At 36.4% G+C, this 13,717-nt stretch overlaps 1 protein-coding gene across 1 annotated transcript in view; it reads left to right on the top strand.

Annotated features, from left to right (window-relative positions):
- GDA (guanine deaminase) overlaps positions 1–13,717 on the top strand; it is an 88,466-nt gene that overhangs the window by 65,128 nt on the left and 9,621 nt on the right. The window contains exons 7-10 of the mRNA XM_044659477.1: positions 695–802; positions 3,074–3,181; positions 6,118–6,215; positions 9,150–9,217. Of these exons, the coding sequence (XP_044515412.1) occupies positions 695–802; positions 3,074–3,181; positions 6,118–6,215; positions 9,150–9,217 (382 nt within the window). The remainder of the gene's footprint in view (positions 1–694; positions 803–3,073; positions 3,182–6,117; positions 6,216–9,149; positions 9,218–13,717) is intronic.

The following is a 13,717-nucleotide window of genomic DNA, read 5'->3' on the forward strand; positions in this document are numbered from 1 at the left end:
TGAGTGCTGATTTCCTAACCAATTCCATTAATCTACTACTCTTGTTTCATAGCCAGTAACAAATTATTTTGATGATTACTGCTTTATAGTATAATTTGAAATCTGGCATAAATAGGCCTCTTTCTTTTGTATTTTTAAAAATTAATTCCCTTAATATTCTTGACCTTTTGTTTTTCCATATGAATTTTGTTATTTTTTCTAGTTATTGGAAATTATTTTTGGGTAGTTTGGCATGCACTGAACAGGTAAATTCATTTTAGGTAGTATTTTCATTTTTATATTGGTGTGGTCTATCCATAAGCCATTACTATTTTCCCAATTTTATATGTGACTTTATTTGTGTGAAGTGTTTTGTAATTATGTTCACATAGTTACAGGGTTTGTTTTGTTAGAATATAGATTATTCTTATGAATCATGTTTAGGTCAAAAACTAATAATTACTTGGTAAGATCAGTGTTTTCATCCCAGAATATATTTACTAGCCTAAATTTGGAGGAGGAATCACTATGTTCAGGTGTCTTAGTGCTTTTTAGGTTGTAAAGATATTTTGGAAATCAGTTTGTAATTAAAAACTACAGAAAAAAAGTCAAGTGACTTTAAAATCAGCCCCCTTTTATTTTGTTGTAATAAGCTTGGATCTGTTTTCTTGGACTGTCATGTTCTTCATAGCAAATGTCTTTTGGCTCTTTTCAGTATACCAGGGTGAAGCCTATTGTGACACCACGTTTTGCCCTTTCCTGCTCTGAGACTTTGTTGCATAAACTTGGTGATATAGCCAAGGAGCATAATCTGCATGTTCAGGTAGGTATTTATGGTTTTACCTCTAACAACGGCTGCCTGTTGTTTCTGGGCTACACATCTTTGGGTTAGTCTTTGGCTCTTTTTTTTCAGGGCCCCATAAAATGCTACTAGTTTAGGGCTAGAAGACAATATTATCCCTTGTCTCACAGGTGAGGAGACTGAAGTATTAACCAAGCATCACTGTTTCAAAAACCTTAAAGCACCACCCAAATGTGATTTCTCATTATTATCCTTCTTCCCACTATTCTTTTCCTGAAATTGTTGATCTTTTAGGTAGGTTATTAGCCTGAAATATACACCCATCATGGTCTTAGAGGCAAAGACATTTTTTATAATCTACTAATGAGGCAAATCATAAGAAAGGTTTTTGAGCTATTCTTTTTGGAAGGCTTAGATTGTTATTATATTTCTTTTTTACCTATATTTTATATGACATTTTTTTCCCAGCACACTCAGTCTTCTTTTAGGGGAAAACTATTTGAAAAGCTAAAAGGATTTACTTTTCAACTTACAAAAATGCATTTTAAAAAATCCTTTTAAGTGTCTTATTTTTAACAGCAGTAACCAGAAGAAAAAACAAAAACTCCTATATCTCACTTTATCATTAAGTTGCTGCAATTTTGAGATAAAACAGTTTTAAAAGCTTATAGCTGTGATAAAATTGGGTGCCTCCCCTCCAATATCAAGCCTTAATTACGTATTGTACTAAAATTTCTCCATTTATGAGTTATTTGATGTTATAAGAAAGAACAGGCAGGACAAAATCCGTGTAAGGATTCTTCATCACTTTTGTGGTGGTATTTTCTTTTAAAATCTAGCCTTCCTGAGACCTTTTAATTTTAGAGATCATTTACACCCTGCTCCTTTTTTTACCTTTGTGCAATGAACGTTATTATTTTTGTGAGCTGTGTTACTTTAGTTGTTTCCAATACCCTACACAATTCTAGCCTGTTGATAAACTTCAGATCTCAAATATCACCATTTCTTTGCTTAGAGAAAGAAGGTTAAACTCTAAAACAGCTGTGCAAGAATGAATATCATTGCTCTGTCAAAATACAAATGAATAGTTTTGGTTCTCTTTCTCTTATTTCTTTCTTTATCCTTTTTCCCCCTGTGCTTTGAAATATCTTGAAACGGAGGGACCACCTTTATTCTTTATAGTATAATACTCACACCTAGGAAAATGCAAATAATTGATTCATTCACTCATTCATTAATTCATATAACTACACAGACTATAAATACTGCTGATGAGGGGGATGCCACAACACCATTCTTGAAATTCTTAAGCTGCTCACTGGGTTATTAGCCCATAACACCCACCTGCCACCAGTTGCCTTGGGATTACTCTTATTTTAGTCTGGAGACTGCACAACAGTTTTCTTCCTAAGAAATGTGCAAGATCTAGTTTTCATTATCTTATGGCCCAGAGAAAAGCAAAAAAAGAGTTCTTGCTCACTCAGGGAGCTCATCACGAGTGAACAAGAACTCTTTTCCCAGAAATGACTATTAGAGAATCTTTCTTTGATCTATAAAAGACTTTTTCAGCTGCAGAACCATAGCATATTAGAATTGGAGAGGACCTTAAAGGTCATTATTTCACAGAGAAGAAAAATGAGACCTATACAGGTAACTTTCCTAAGGTCACACAACATATTCAGGTTAGAGATGAAATGAGAATCTAGATCTCTGAACTCCTAGTTCAATGCCTGGTTCAACTAAATAATGCCACTGGTATTCTCTGATATCTGCTGTACATTTTAGTTGCACAGAGTCTTTTTACCTCTGACAAGGCAATTTACCATAAAAAAGTGATTTCTTTATCTTTAAGGAGAACTCTATTATAATTATGTTAATTATATTGTATAATCTATAATTCTGTGATATAATTATATACTTATATGAATGTATAATTATATTAGTAAATTTATTCACCATGAAATATATTAATCCATACATATCATTAAAATATTGTTAAATTTGTTGAATTTATATATAATTATGTATTATATATGATAGTGTATTTTTACTTATCCTGATGAATTTCTGAATTTCAAACATTTCGATTGGAGTCCAATTTTGAACAGATTTTAATTTGTTCTCATTTAATTGATCATCAGCTATGAAAGGTCACAATTTTTATCACCTACCTTTCCACAAAACCATTTGCATATTCACGGCCAAACTATCTTTACCATTACTGTACAGAAAGTTTAATTTTGTAGGCTGTGTTGTAAAAACACCCTGAAAGTACCATTTTATTTTTTGTAGAGCCATGTAAGTGAGACTCCTGATGAAGTCGAAGCTGTGAAAAATCTATTTCCTAATTATAAGAATTACACAGAAGTGTATGACAAAAACAACCTCCTGACAGACAAGGTAATAAAAAAGCCTGCCTTCTGAGGCATCTCTTAGGCATCATATGTGACTAAATATGTTGACATTTTCATTCTAGTGATCCTCATAATTTTAATTTTCATGTTCTTCAGATTAAAAAATTAAGACATTTTGACTTGAAACTTTCTCAGGTCAGATTCCCTCCTTATGAGGGTGTAATTCTTTTAAAAAATACATGTTGTAGGTTTTTATTGATATTTTATATTGATATTATATTTTTATTTTTACCTATTTATTAATATGGATTTATTTTATTTATTGATATTTTATATTGATATTATATTGATATTTATCTTATTGATATTATATTATATTGATGTTATATTTATATTTTATATTTATATTTCTATATTTCTATTTATATTATACTATTATATGGATAACCATAGTTATCCCAGTTATCCCTCCTCTCCCCCTTCTAGAGAGCTAAAAGATATAATTCTTACCAATAACAACAACAAAAATTGCTTTGCTATAGTCATGCAGAGTAGAAAGAACATTGTATTTAGAAGATCTGAGGCCCGACCCTGACATTTCCTAGCTGCATTACTGAAGAAAATTATTTAAATTCTCTTGGCACTAAATTTTCCCATTTTTAAAATAGGGACAATAATGTAACTACCCACCTTGCCATCTCGCTATGGAGAGAAACTTAAATATGAGGCTCTGTGATGCCATTTTTAGACCTTTGGTTTTATTAAACTGAAGGATATATTTTCTGTATTCTGAAAATAAATATCTATTGTCGCGTGGCACAGGTATATAATCATTTGTCGAGAATCCACGTGAAGCTTATTTATAAATATTAAGTTCTGGCCTGGTATTGTAAAGTGTGTGAAAAGCCTGAAAAGATGTGAAAAGCCTGAAAAGATAGGGGCAGCTCAAGTGGCTCAGGAGCTAGAGAGCACCTGGGGCTGGAGTCGGGAGGTCCAGGGTTAAAATGTGGCCTCAGACACTTCCTAGCTGTTTGAACCTGCTTCTAACCCATCCTCACCTGACCTGGTTATAGCTCATACCACCCTTCTGTCCTGGAATCCACAAGGCAGAAGGTAATCGTTTTTGGTTTTTTTATTTTTTTCCCCAAAAAAGGGAGGAAAAAAAAAAAAAGAAAACTGAAAAGGTAGGAAAGGCCTACAAAGGGCTTTAAAAGCCAAATAGAGGATTTTATATTAGATCCTAGTGTAGTGCTAAGAAAGCTTATTTCAAACCATTAATCAGTAAGCATGTATTAAGCACCTACTATGTGCCGTTGGAATTTATTGAATAGTAAATGCCTATGTTTCAACTACTAACCTCCTTGGTTTCTTGTGTGTCTTCTATAAGAAATGACTACATTCTAAAGAAAACCTTCTTCCATCCCTCAATTCTAGTGTCTTGCCTTTTTTTTTTCATTATTTCTAATTTATATAGGATTGTATATTATTTGCATATGGCTTGCTTTATATATATTAATTGGCATGTTGTCTCTCCCATTAAATTGTAAGCTCCTTGAGGGCAGGAACTGTCTTCTTTTTGCCTCTTTTTGTATCCCAAACATTTATTAACATAGTGCCTGGCACATAGTAGGTGCTTAATACATGCTCACTGATTAATGGTTTGAAATAAGCTTTCTTAGCACTACACCTACAATGTTTTTCACCTCCCCAGCTTTAGACCCTATTAGAGTATCACGTTGGATATGTTTTAAACCACAAAGATAGAGCAAGGTTAGTTTAACCCACAAAACAAAATCTTTGGGGGCAGCTGGGTAGCTCAGTGGATTGAGAGCCAAGCCTAGAGACAGGAGCTCCTAGGTTCAAATCTGGCCTCAGACACTTCCCAGCTGGATGACCCTGGGCAAGTCACTTAAACCCCCATTGCCTAGCCCTTACCAATACACAGTATTGACTCCAAGACAGAAGGTAAGGGTTAAAAAAAAAATCTTTACTTTCTTCACAATAAGAACAAAAACCCAATGGCAATTTTAGACTTTTGGGAACATGAAGAAGAGGAAAAATTAATCTTTGGCAGAAGTAACATAAAGTTTGCAAATGCATTTAAACCACACTTACATTCTTACATTTATTTTCATGTGATTTGTAAATTAAATTTCAGATCTGCCTGTGTGGTTTCTTTATATGCGAACTGTTGAAACTTCATTGATGTAATATTTTTGCGTTCAGTATATAGCTCAAAGTAGCAAGTTATTCCGATGCAGGTTTTGTTCTTATAGGACAAAAGTTTATTGAAGAGACGGGTCTTGTTCTGGAAAACCTTACAGATTTTCCGAGAATTTGGAGAGATAAGCAGAGGTTTCACATGTTAGATAGGGCAAGGATTCTTTTAAATTTAAAACAAAGGGATACCTATTTACCAGAGATTCCATCCTATGCTGGTTTTTTTTTCTTTCTAAGAAATTTAATTGTTTTCAGCAAAAAGAATGAAGTGATATCATGTCACAAGACCTTTGGAGCCTGAATGAAATCAAATTATGTCTATACAATGGCCTAAAAGATAGCTCTGTTGTAAAGTGACCTTTTTCTTTTAAAGAAAGTTCCATTTGAGACAAAGAAACCCCCATTCTTGCAGGCATTCACTTTGTGATCTGGGGTTAATAATTAAGTCTGATTATGTAGCAATGGGGATAATTGGATCAGAGAATTCAGAGCTCAAAGGGAGCTAAGAGAGTCTTTGGTTTTGCCCTCTCATTTCACAATGAAATTATGGCACACGAATTTATGCCATAATTTGCAGCGTTACTGACAGCAAGAAAGTCCCTCCTTCCTAAAAAAAATTACTTTAAAACTTCCTTATTAATATGTGCCAATATGACAATAAGGATAGTAACTCGTACCATCTCTCTGTGCCGAATTGGTGACTATTGACCACACATCCACTAAGCAGTGAAATTCAAGTGGTTTGTTTTCCATCATTTCTAGACAGTGATGGCTCATGGCTGCTACCTGTCTGATGAAGAGCTCAAAGTATTTCAACAGCGCGGAGCTTCAATCTCCCACTGTCCCAATTCAAACATATCGTAAGTAGATAAGAGTGTGTTTGTGAGGAATTCTAAGTTCAGAGGCACCTATTAGCCTCCTGCACTGTTGTGTGTGAATGAGCAAATTAATTAATTAATGAAAGCAAAGAGCAATTACACTGTTATGTGTCATGTACATTGTTAGGTGCTGGAGATGCAAATATAAAAAATGAGACATTCTCTACCCTCGTGGAGCTGATATTCTACCAGAAGAAAGACAATACATTTAGAGGAATGGTAGCAGAGAGAGTATTGATCTGGGATGTTTACAAATATGATGTTTGGAAGCCTAGGACATTTGATTATCATACTCTTTTTTTTTTCCCCAAAAATTATAGCAGTTTTATTTTTAAATTTTTTCCCATGATTACATTATTCTTTTGTCACCCTCCCCTCTTCTGCCCCTTCTCGGAATTGACTGGGTTATATATGTTATCACTCAAAACCTACTTCTATATTACTCATTTTTGTAATAGAGTATTAAAACTAAAACCCCAAATCCTATACCCATATAAACAAGTGATAAATCATATTTTTTCTTCTGCCGTCACATCCAGAGAAAGAACTGTGGGAGTAGAAATGCAGAAGAAAAACATGTGATTGATCACATGTCTCTCTGTGCTGAATTGGTGACTATTGACCACACATCCACTGAGTAGTAAAATTCAAGTGATTTGTTTTCCTATCTAGACAGTGATGGCTCATGGCTGCTACCTGTCTGATGAAGAGCTCTACTCCCACAGTTCTTTCTCTGGATGTGGATAGTGTTCTTTCCCATAATTCCCTCAGAATTATCCTAGATCATTGCTTGCAACTAGTAGCAAAGTCAATCACATTTGGTTATCAGACTCTTTTCAAAAGTAATGGTAGTAACAGACTTATGTATTAAATAACAGTAACTGTTATTTAATTCAACATAAGGCCATGGTGTGGGACTGATTTGTGAATTCCCTTAAGTCAACCCAGTGTTTTTGAGAACCCTGCAGCCCCCAAGCATCTGAGAGTTACCCAGGTTTTCCCTCCACCCTATCCTAGATAGTCTGTTTATAAAGATTATGAGGTTATTTCTTAGTTATATCTTACTTTATCCTCTTAGAAACTATAAATATCCCACTCACACTAGGGATAATGAATCCCAGAATTCTGTTTATCTGGTCTTCTACCCCTGTAACCTGATACAATAGATTTTCTTTATGGGACAAGTTAGAATTCTCAGTCCCAGGCTCATCACTTTTCTACTACTCAGGTGCATTGGTTCCCCATTTCCCCTGACCTGGCAAATAATCTTTTATTTAGAGTGAGCAATACAGTACTTTATAACAAGTGTCTTAAGCCAGGGACAGACTAGCTTTAAATAGGGAGAGAATGAATCAATAAGGCAAAATAAAAAAGCTCTAAAATTCTTTTAGTAAATATAAAGAAAAATTAAACAAAGATATACATAAACAAACAGTTCTCAAGAATATACAAATACAATTCTCCTCGTCTTCATTCATGGTGATGTACCCAGGTCAGTGACTTGAAATACTTTTCAAGTTACTGAAAGGAAATATCAAAAAATTGCTTTAAAAAAATGCATCCCCTCACCCCCAATCCCCAAAAGAGATCCAGGTGTGGAGATGGAAGTTTCTGGGTTTAAATGTGATCTCAAACACTTCCTCACTTAACCCCCACTGCCTAGTCCTTACTGCTCTTCTGCCTTAGAACCCATTTTTAGTATCAATTCTAAGTCAAGGGTTTTTTTTTAAAGAAATGTCTCATTAATATTCAAGGAATTCATAATTATAGCATATATGTAGCTAAGACTTATAAAGCACTTAGAGCATCTTGCTTGATCTTCATAACAATGCTATCAGGTTGGTGCTATTATTATCCTCATTTTACAAATAAGGAAACTGAGCCTGAGGTTAAGTGACTTATCCAAAGTCACACAGCTAGTGAATATCTGAGGAAGGATTTGAATTCATGTCTTTATGACTCTCAGTCCAACACTATAATCACTATAATCACCTAGCTTCCAACCTAGCTCTACAATAGTCCATCAAATTCTTGATGCTAATTTAGAGAATATTTGCCCCAAAGTGGACCTTAGTGCATTTAGCCTATTCCCATTCAGATCTCCATGACTAAAGACTATGTATTCACTTTAAATCATCAACATATGGTGTAATTAGACCCTCAAGGCCCAAGTCCAGGCCTGAGCAAAATAATTTTTATAGTCTTCTCTTTATATCTTAGGGCAAAAAAATTGACCCAAAGATTTCAAAACTTTTTTTACTTATTTTCCCATTCAAGGGACCACCTCCTCCTATCCTTCCCCCAACCCCCTTCCATTCTGCTCTTACTATTGTGATGCTGTTTCATTTCCTTCCTGAAGAGTAACTGGCAAAAAGGTCCAGCAGAGAGGAAGGCTTTTGTGGTTGGTCATCCTCCTTTCTCCCAGATCCTGGAAAGCTTTCCTAGGAATTGATTTAACTTGGGCACTTCTTGCCACCTAGGCATTAAAGCAGTAGCTTTGTCTGGATAGTGTTGGGGAGAGGGGGAGAACAGGAGAGAGACACAGAGTGAGAAAGTAGGAGAGATGAGGAGATGGAGGGAAGGAGAAAAACAGAGAGAGGGAGGGGGAGAAAGAGACCAAAGGAGGGGGAGAGAGAGACAGAGACAGAGGGAGGGAAAGAGAAAGGGAAGGAGAGAAAGAGACAGAAATACAGACAGAGAGACAAAGAGAGGGAGGGAGAGAAAGAGAAGGAAGGAGAGAGACAGAGAGAGATAAAGATTGGAAAGAGAGGGAGGGAGAGAAAGAAAGAGGGAGAGGGAGGGGGAGAGACAGAGAGAGGGAGAAGAGGAGAGAAGAGAGGGGTGGGGGAGAGAAGGAGGGAAGGAGGAGTAGGCTTAATACCCTTTTTTCTTAATTCCTTTCTCCCCTATCTCTAGGATCTCCAGTGGATTACTGAATGTGTTGAATGTCCTGAAACATAAGGTGAAGCTTGGACTGGGCACAGGTGAGTAGGTCACTAACCCTGGTTAGTTTGGCGAGGACTTTACGTGTATCACTTCCTCTGAACCTAACCCTGTGAGGTTGGTACTAGGGATATTATTTTCCCCATTTTATAGATGAGGAAACTGAGGCTCAGAGGAGTTAAATGACTTGCTCATCATCCTATAGCTCATAGGTGTCAGAATGGATTGGAACTTGGTCCAATCCTGAATTTAGGTCCAGTGTTTTCTGTCCAGTATACTGTATTAAATGTTTATGTTTAGTTTCACAGTACCACTTCAAAAGGGGTGACACTCAAAGACTATTATTCAGCTGGCCATAGTAGCCCAGGCCTAAATCCTTGCTACAAAGGGAATCTGAGGCTTGTGTCTTGATTGAGCTTAGGATTTCTGAGCAGCAGTAAAGGCAATTGGATGTCCATCCTTAGTCTGGCACCAATAACAGTAAGTCTCCTAGGAGGAGAAAGGTGAACTGGTCCATTTTGGAGCTTCTGTGCCCATCAGAAGAGGAATCAGACTTGGCAGGTGGCCTTTCTCTTTCAAACCCAGGCAAAATAGGGAGACCAAGTCTTAAAAACAAACAAATAAATAAAAGGCTAATTACTAGGAGAGAAAATTCTTTGGTGTGAGAACAATTGTAAGACATCTTTGAGTTGTTCTTTTCTTTTGCTTGCATTTTATCTTGTCTTTCTAAGTTTGAATGAGTTTTTTACATTATTTCTCAAAAGCTGGCTAGCCACAAATGCTCACTCTAGAAGAATCAAAGCTGTTTAATTTGACCTCATGGCAATGAACACACGATGCAGAATCTCCCAGCATTCAGACAGCCGAAAGATTCCACAAAACGAAGCCTCCCTTTTCTATTCCATCCACCAATCTGGATGTTGACTAGGCGTTCGTGGTGGTTGATGGATTAACTGATGCCTCCTGGCTTGAACAGTACATTTTAGTTGTTTCTTCTAATTGTGTGTTGAGCTGTTCACTTAGGGAGCATGCGTCATGCCCAGATGTCTGGGCGGAAAGTGCATTGGCATCTCTTTGAATTACTCTGTATGGTTTTAAACTGAAAATTCTGCAATTGAAAGTGACTCAAAAAATAATAAGGAAGGAAAAAAGCATGGAAGATTTTTAGAATGCTGTCGTGTTCCATTCCAGCCACCTACAATGAGAGTGAGTAGGAGGGGAAGCATTTGTTTTTCAGATGCATAAAGCCATTAGGATCTGTGCTGCTGATATTTATCCAAACTTTTCCTGTCTAACCCAAATCTCTACAGAGAGCAATTAGACTTAATAGTATTACTGTTATTTTGTTGACACTTCAATAGTACTGATACTGATGGACCTGTCATTTTGTTGATGTGGGTGCAGTTTCTCCAATGGTGCAAATTGCAGCCCTTTGATGTCTTCTCATCCTTTGAGATCCTTGTCCATGTAAATCCTCAATAGCTTATCTACCCCCATATACTGGAGAATTTCTCATTCTTTTAATATTTCCTGAATGGCAATGTAGCATTGGACTGTTTGAAGTCAGAAGACATGGTTTCAGATCCTGCTTCCTCCATTTAATATTTGCCACTTAAAACTTGCCACTTCACCTTTAAAATGAGGGGGGTTGAACTGGATGGCCTCAGAGGTCCTTTGCAGTCTCCCAAATCCTATCATTCCTTTTTTAAAGAAGGAAAAACCCTTATTTTCTCCCCTAGTAAACTTAAGGCAGAAGGAAAGGGGCTAGGCAAATATAACTCCATTTTGAATTTTTTCCCAGGGTCACAGAGCTAGTAAGTGTCTGAGGTCAAATTTGAACCCAGGGACTCCTGTCTCTAAGCCTGGCTCTCTATCCACTGTGCCACTTATTTGGCCCCCAAATCCTATCATTCTTAATATTCATCTCTCACCTAATCGGTCTTTGGAAACTTCCTAGCTGTTGTATGTCTGGGCAAGTCACTCAGCCCCAATTGCCTAGCCCTTACCACTCGTCTGCCTTGGAACCTGATATAGTATATCAATTCCAAGACAGAAGGAGAGTTTTGTTTTTTTAAAGTCCTCTCTTTATGTAACAGCCCTTAATATAGCAGCTTAAGGCTTGTAAAATGCTTTACATGTTATTTTATCCTCACAATGACTGATATAGATGCTGCTATTATTCCTGTTTTACTGAAGAGGAAACTGAGACAGATGGAGGTGAAGTGACCTTTCCTCAGGGTTACACAACTAGTAAGTGAGGCAAAATTTAAAGTCAGGTTTTCCTGACTCCAAGCCCAGAATTCTTACCCACTGTGTACCACCCATGTGGCAAGAAATAAAAAAAAAATCAAGTGGGTTTTTGTTTTTAATTTTTTTTTGCACTTCTTGTCTACAGTGCCCAGATTAAGTGAATAATTGCCCCCAAATCCATATCACTTTGTAAACTGTCTTAAAGAATTTAGATGGCAAGAGGCTTGCTGGTTGACAGGTATGATACTTTAACTTAAGGTCATTTTGTATGATACCCTCAACAAAGGCAAAAATCTTAAGAAGGGTTAGTGTGATTTAACCTGTAAAACAAGACCAGAGAGGAGCAGAGAAAGAAACCAATATCAGGATGAAGAGAGTATAGTGTTGTTTTTTTTAAAAAGAGAAAGAAGAAAGCTTACAAAATCTGCTGTGAGAAAGAAAGGAGATTAATTTGTAATGGAATGGCTGGTTATATAAGAATTTATATAAAGTATATAAATATTGTAGCCCTTTGAAGTTTTCTCAGTTCGGTATAATATTCTCTTCTTCTACTTTTCCCATTATCTTCTCTTTCCCTCCTAACATTATACCAACTCTTGGCCCTTATTGTGACTACTTCTTGCCCTTCACGGATACACATTCTCTGAGTATGTCTTTTTCACTTAGAAGCCACTTGCCTCCATTACCTAATATATGTTTCACTAGATATTATCTTAGAATCCTTTGGCCGCTGGAACATCCGCCGTTTCTGACTTGCAAAGACTTTATCCCTAGGTACCTTCCACCCTTCAGCTTCTTAATTTCTACCCAAGCATTGCTGATCATCAACTGAAAAAAGTCAGACTGGTTTCCCCTCTCTACAAATGGGTCACCAACCTCAATCATAAGTGTACTGCTCTTTGACAGTTCTACCCTGTTGACTTCCTATGCTTTTCCCCATAAAGCTATTCCAGGCTTTGTCTTCTCTTTCTAGTTCCACAATCATTCTAAGCTTCCCCAGCTCTTCTTTTCCATTCCTTCCTTAGAACCTGGTGCCATCACCTACTTTCCATATCAGGTTTTGTTTTTTTTTATAGAAGTAGATAAAACAAGTAAACACACAGTCCTTGAGACCTGCCATTTATATGTGTCTTTGAGAACTCAGTGTTACCTCCATGCCACAATAAAGGTACTGGAGGAAGGCTAGAGGGAAAGTAAGTATTCACAATTTTACATTCCTAGTTAGAAATGCCAAAGTTTTCTATGAATTGTAAAGCCATACATCATTATCGGCATAGAGATATTCTTCCCACCAACAGTATAATCACTTTCCTGCCATTTATTTATTAAAATAAATTTAACATTTTAAATAATTTTCATCAAAGATAGTTCAAGTTAATTATGTTAAAGTACTTTGTTTCGATATCTTAAATGCTTTGTTCATCAAATGATAATGCTAATGCACAGATGAAGTCTTTATTATCAGTGCTGTACATCTAATATACTAATTTCTAAAGAATATTAGTTCATTCTAAAATATCTCTTGAAAATTAACTTTTTATAACTTTGATTTTAATTGTCTATAAATTGCACTCAGATTAGAGTTAGGATAAATTTCTTGATTTAAAAAAATGATGGATCTGTTTTTAACTCATTATCCTAAGTTATGCATAAAACTCTAACATTACATTTGCAAGCTTTCCCTGGGACTTCTACCATAGGATATTTGTAAATCTGATTTCCTCTCTTTACCTTACTAACCAAATTAGAACCTATGTAACACCATTATTTTCAAAGTGAATGTTACAGTGAAAACAATCAGGAGGCTATTACAATAATTTAGGGGTGAAGTGATGGGGGTCTGCACCACGGTGATGGCAGTGTTCCAGGAGAAAAGGGGGCATATATAAGCAATGTAATGATGGGAAAATCATCAAACCTTGGCAACTGATTGGCTGTGAGAGTGAGAAAGAGTTAGGAGTCCAAGGTTATCACGTTGGTGGCAAGCCTGGATGACAGGAAGGATGATGGGAGGTTAGTAAGAGGGAAAGGCTTGAGGGGGAAGGGGGAAGATGAGTTTATTTTTGACATGTTGAGTTTAGGATGTCTGCAGGAAATCTAGTTCAATATGCCCAATAGACAGTTGGAAATATAAGGCTATAGGTAGAAAAGTGGTTAGAATTGGACAAATAAATCTAAGAGTCATCTGTATTGAGATGATAATTGAATTCATGGGAGCTCATGAGATCATCTAGTGGAGAGGGGGGAGAGAGGGGGGGAAAGCGGGACAGGGGGGAAAGAGAGGGAAGGAA

This window comes from Gracilinanus agilis, chromosome 1, assembly GCF_016433145.1.
Source record: "Gracilinanus agilis isolate LMUSP501 chromosome 1, AgileGrace, whole genome shotgun sequence".
NCBI lineage: Eukaryota > Metazoa > Chordata > Mammalia > Didelphimorphia > Didelphidae > Gracilinanus > Gracilinanus agilis.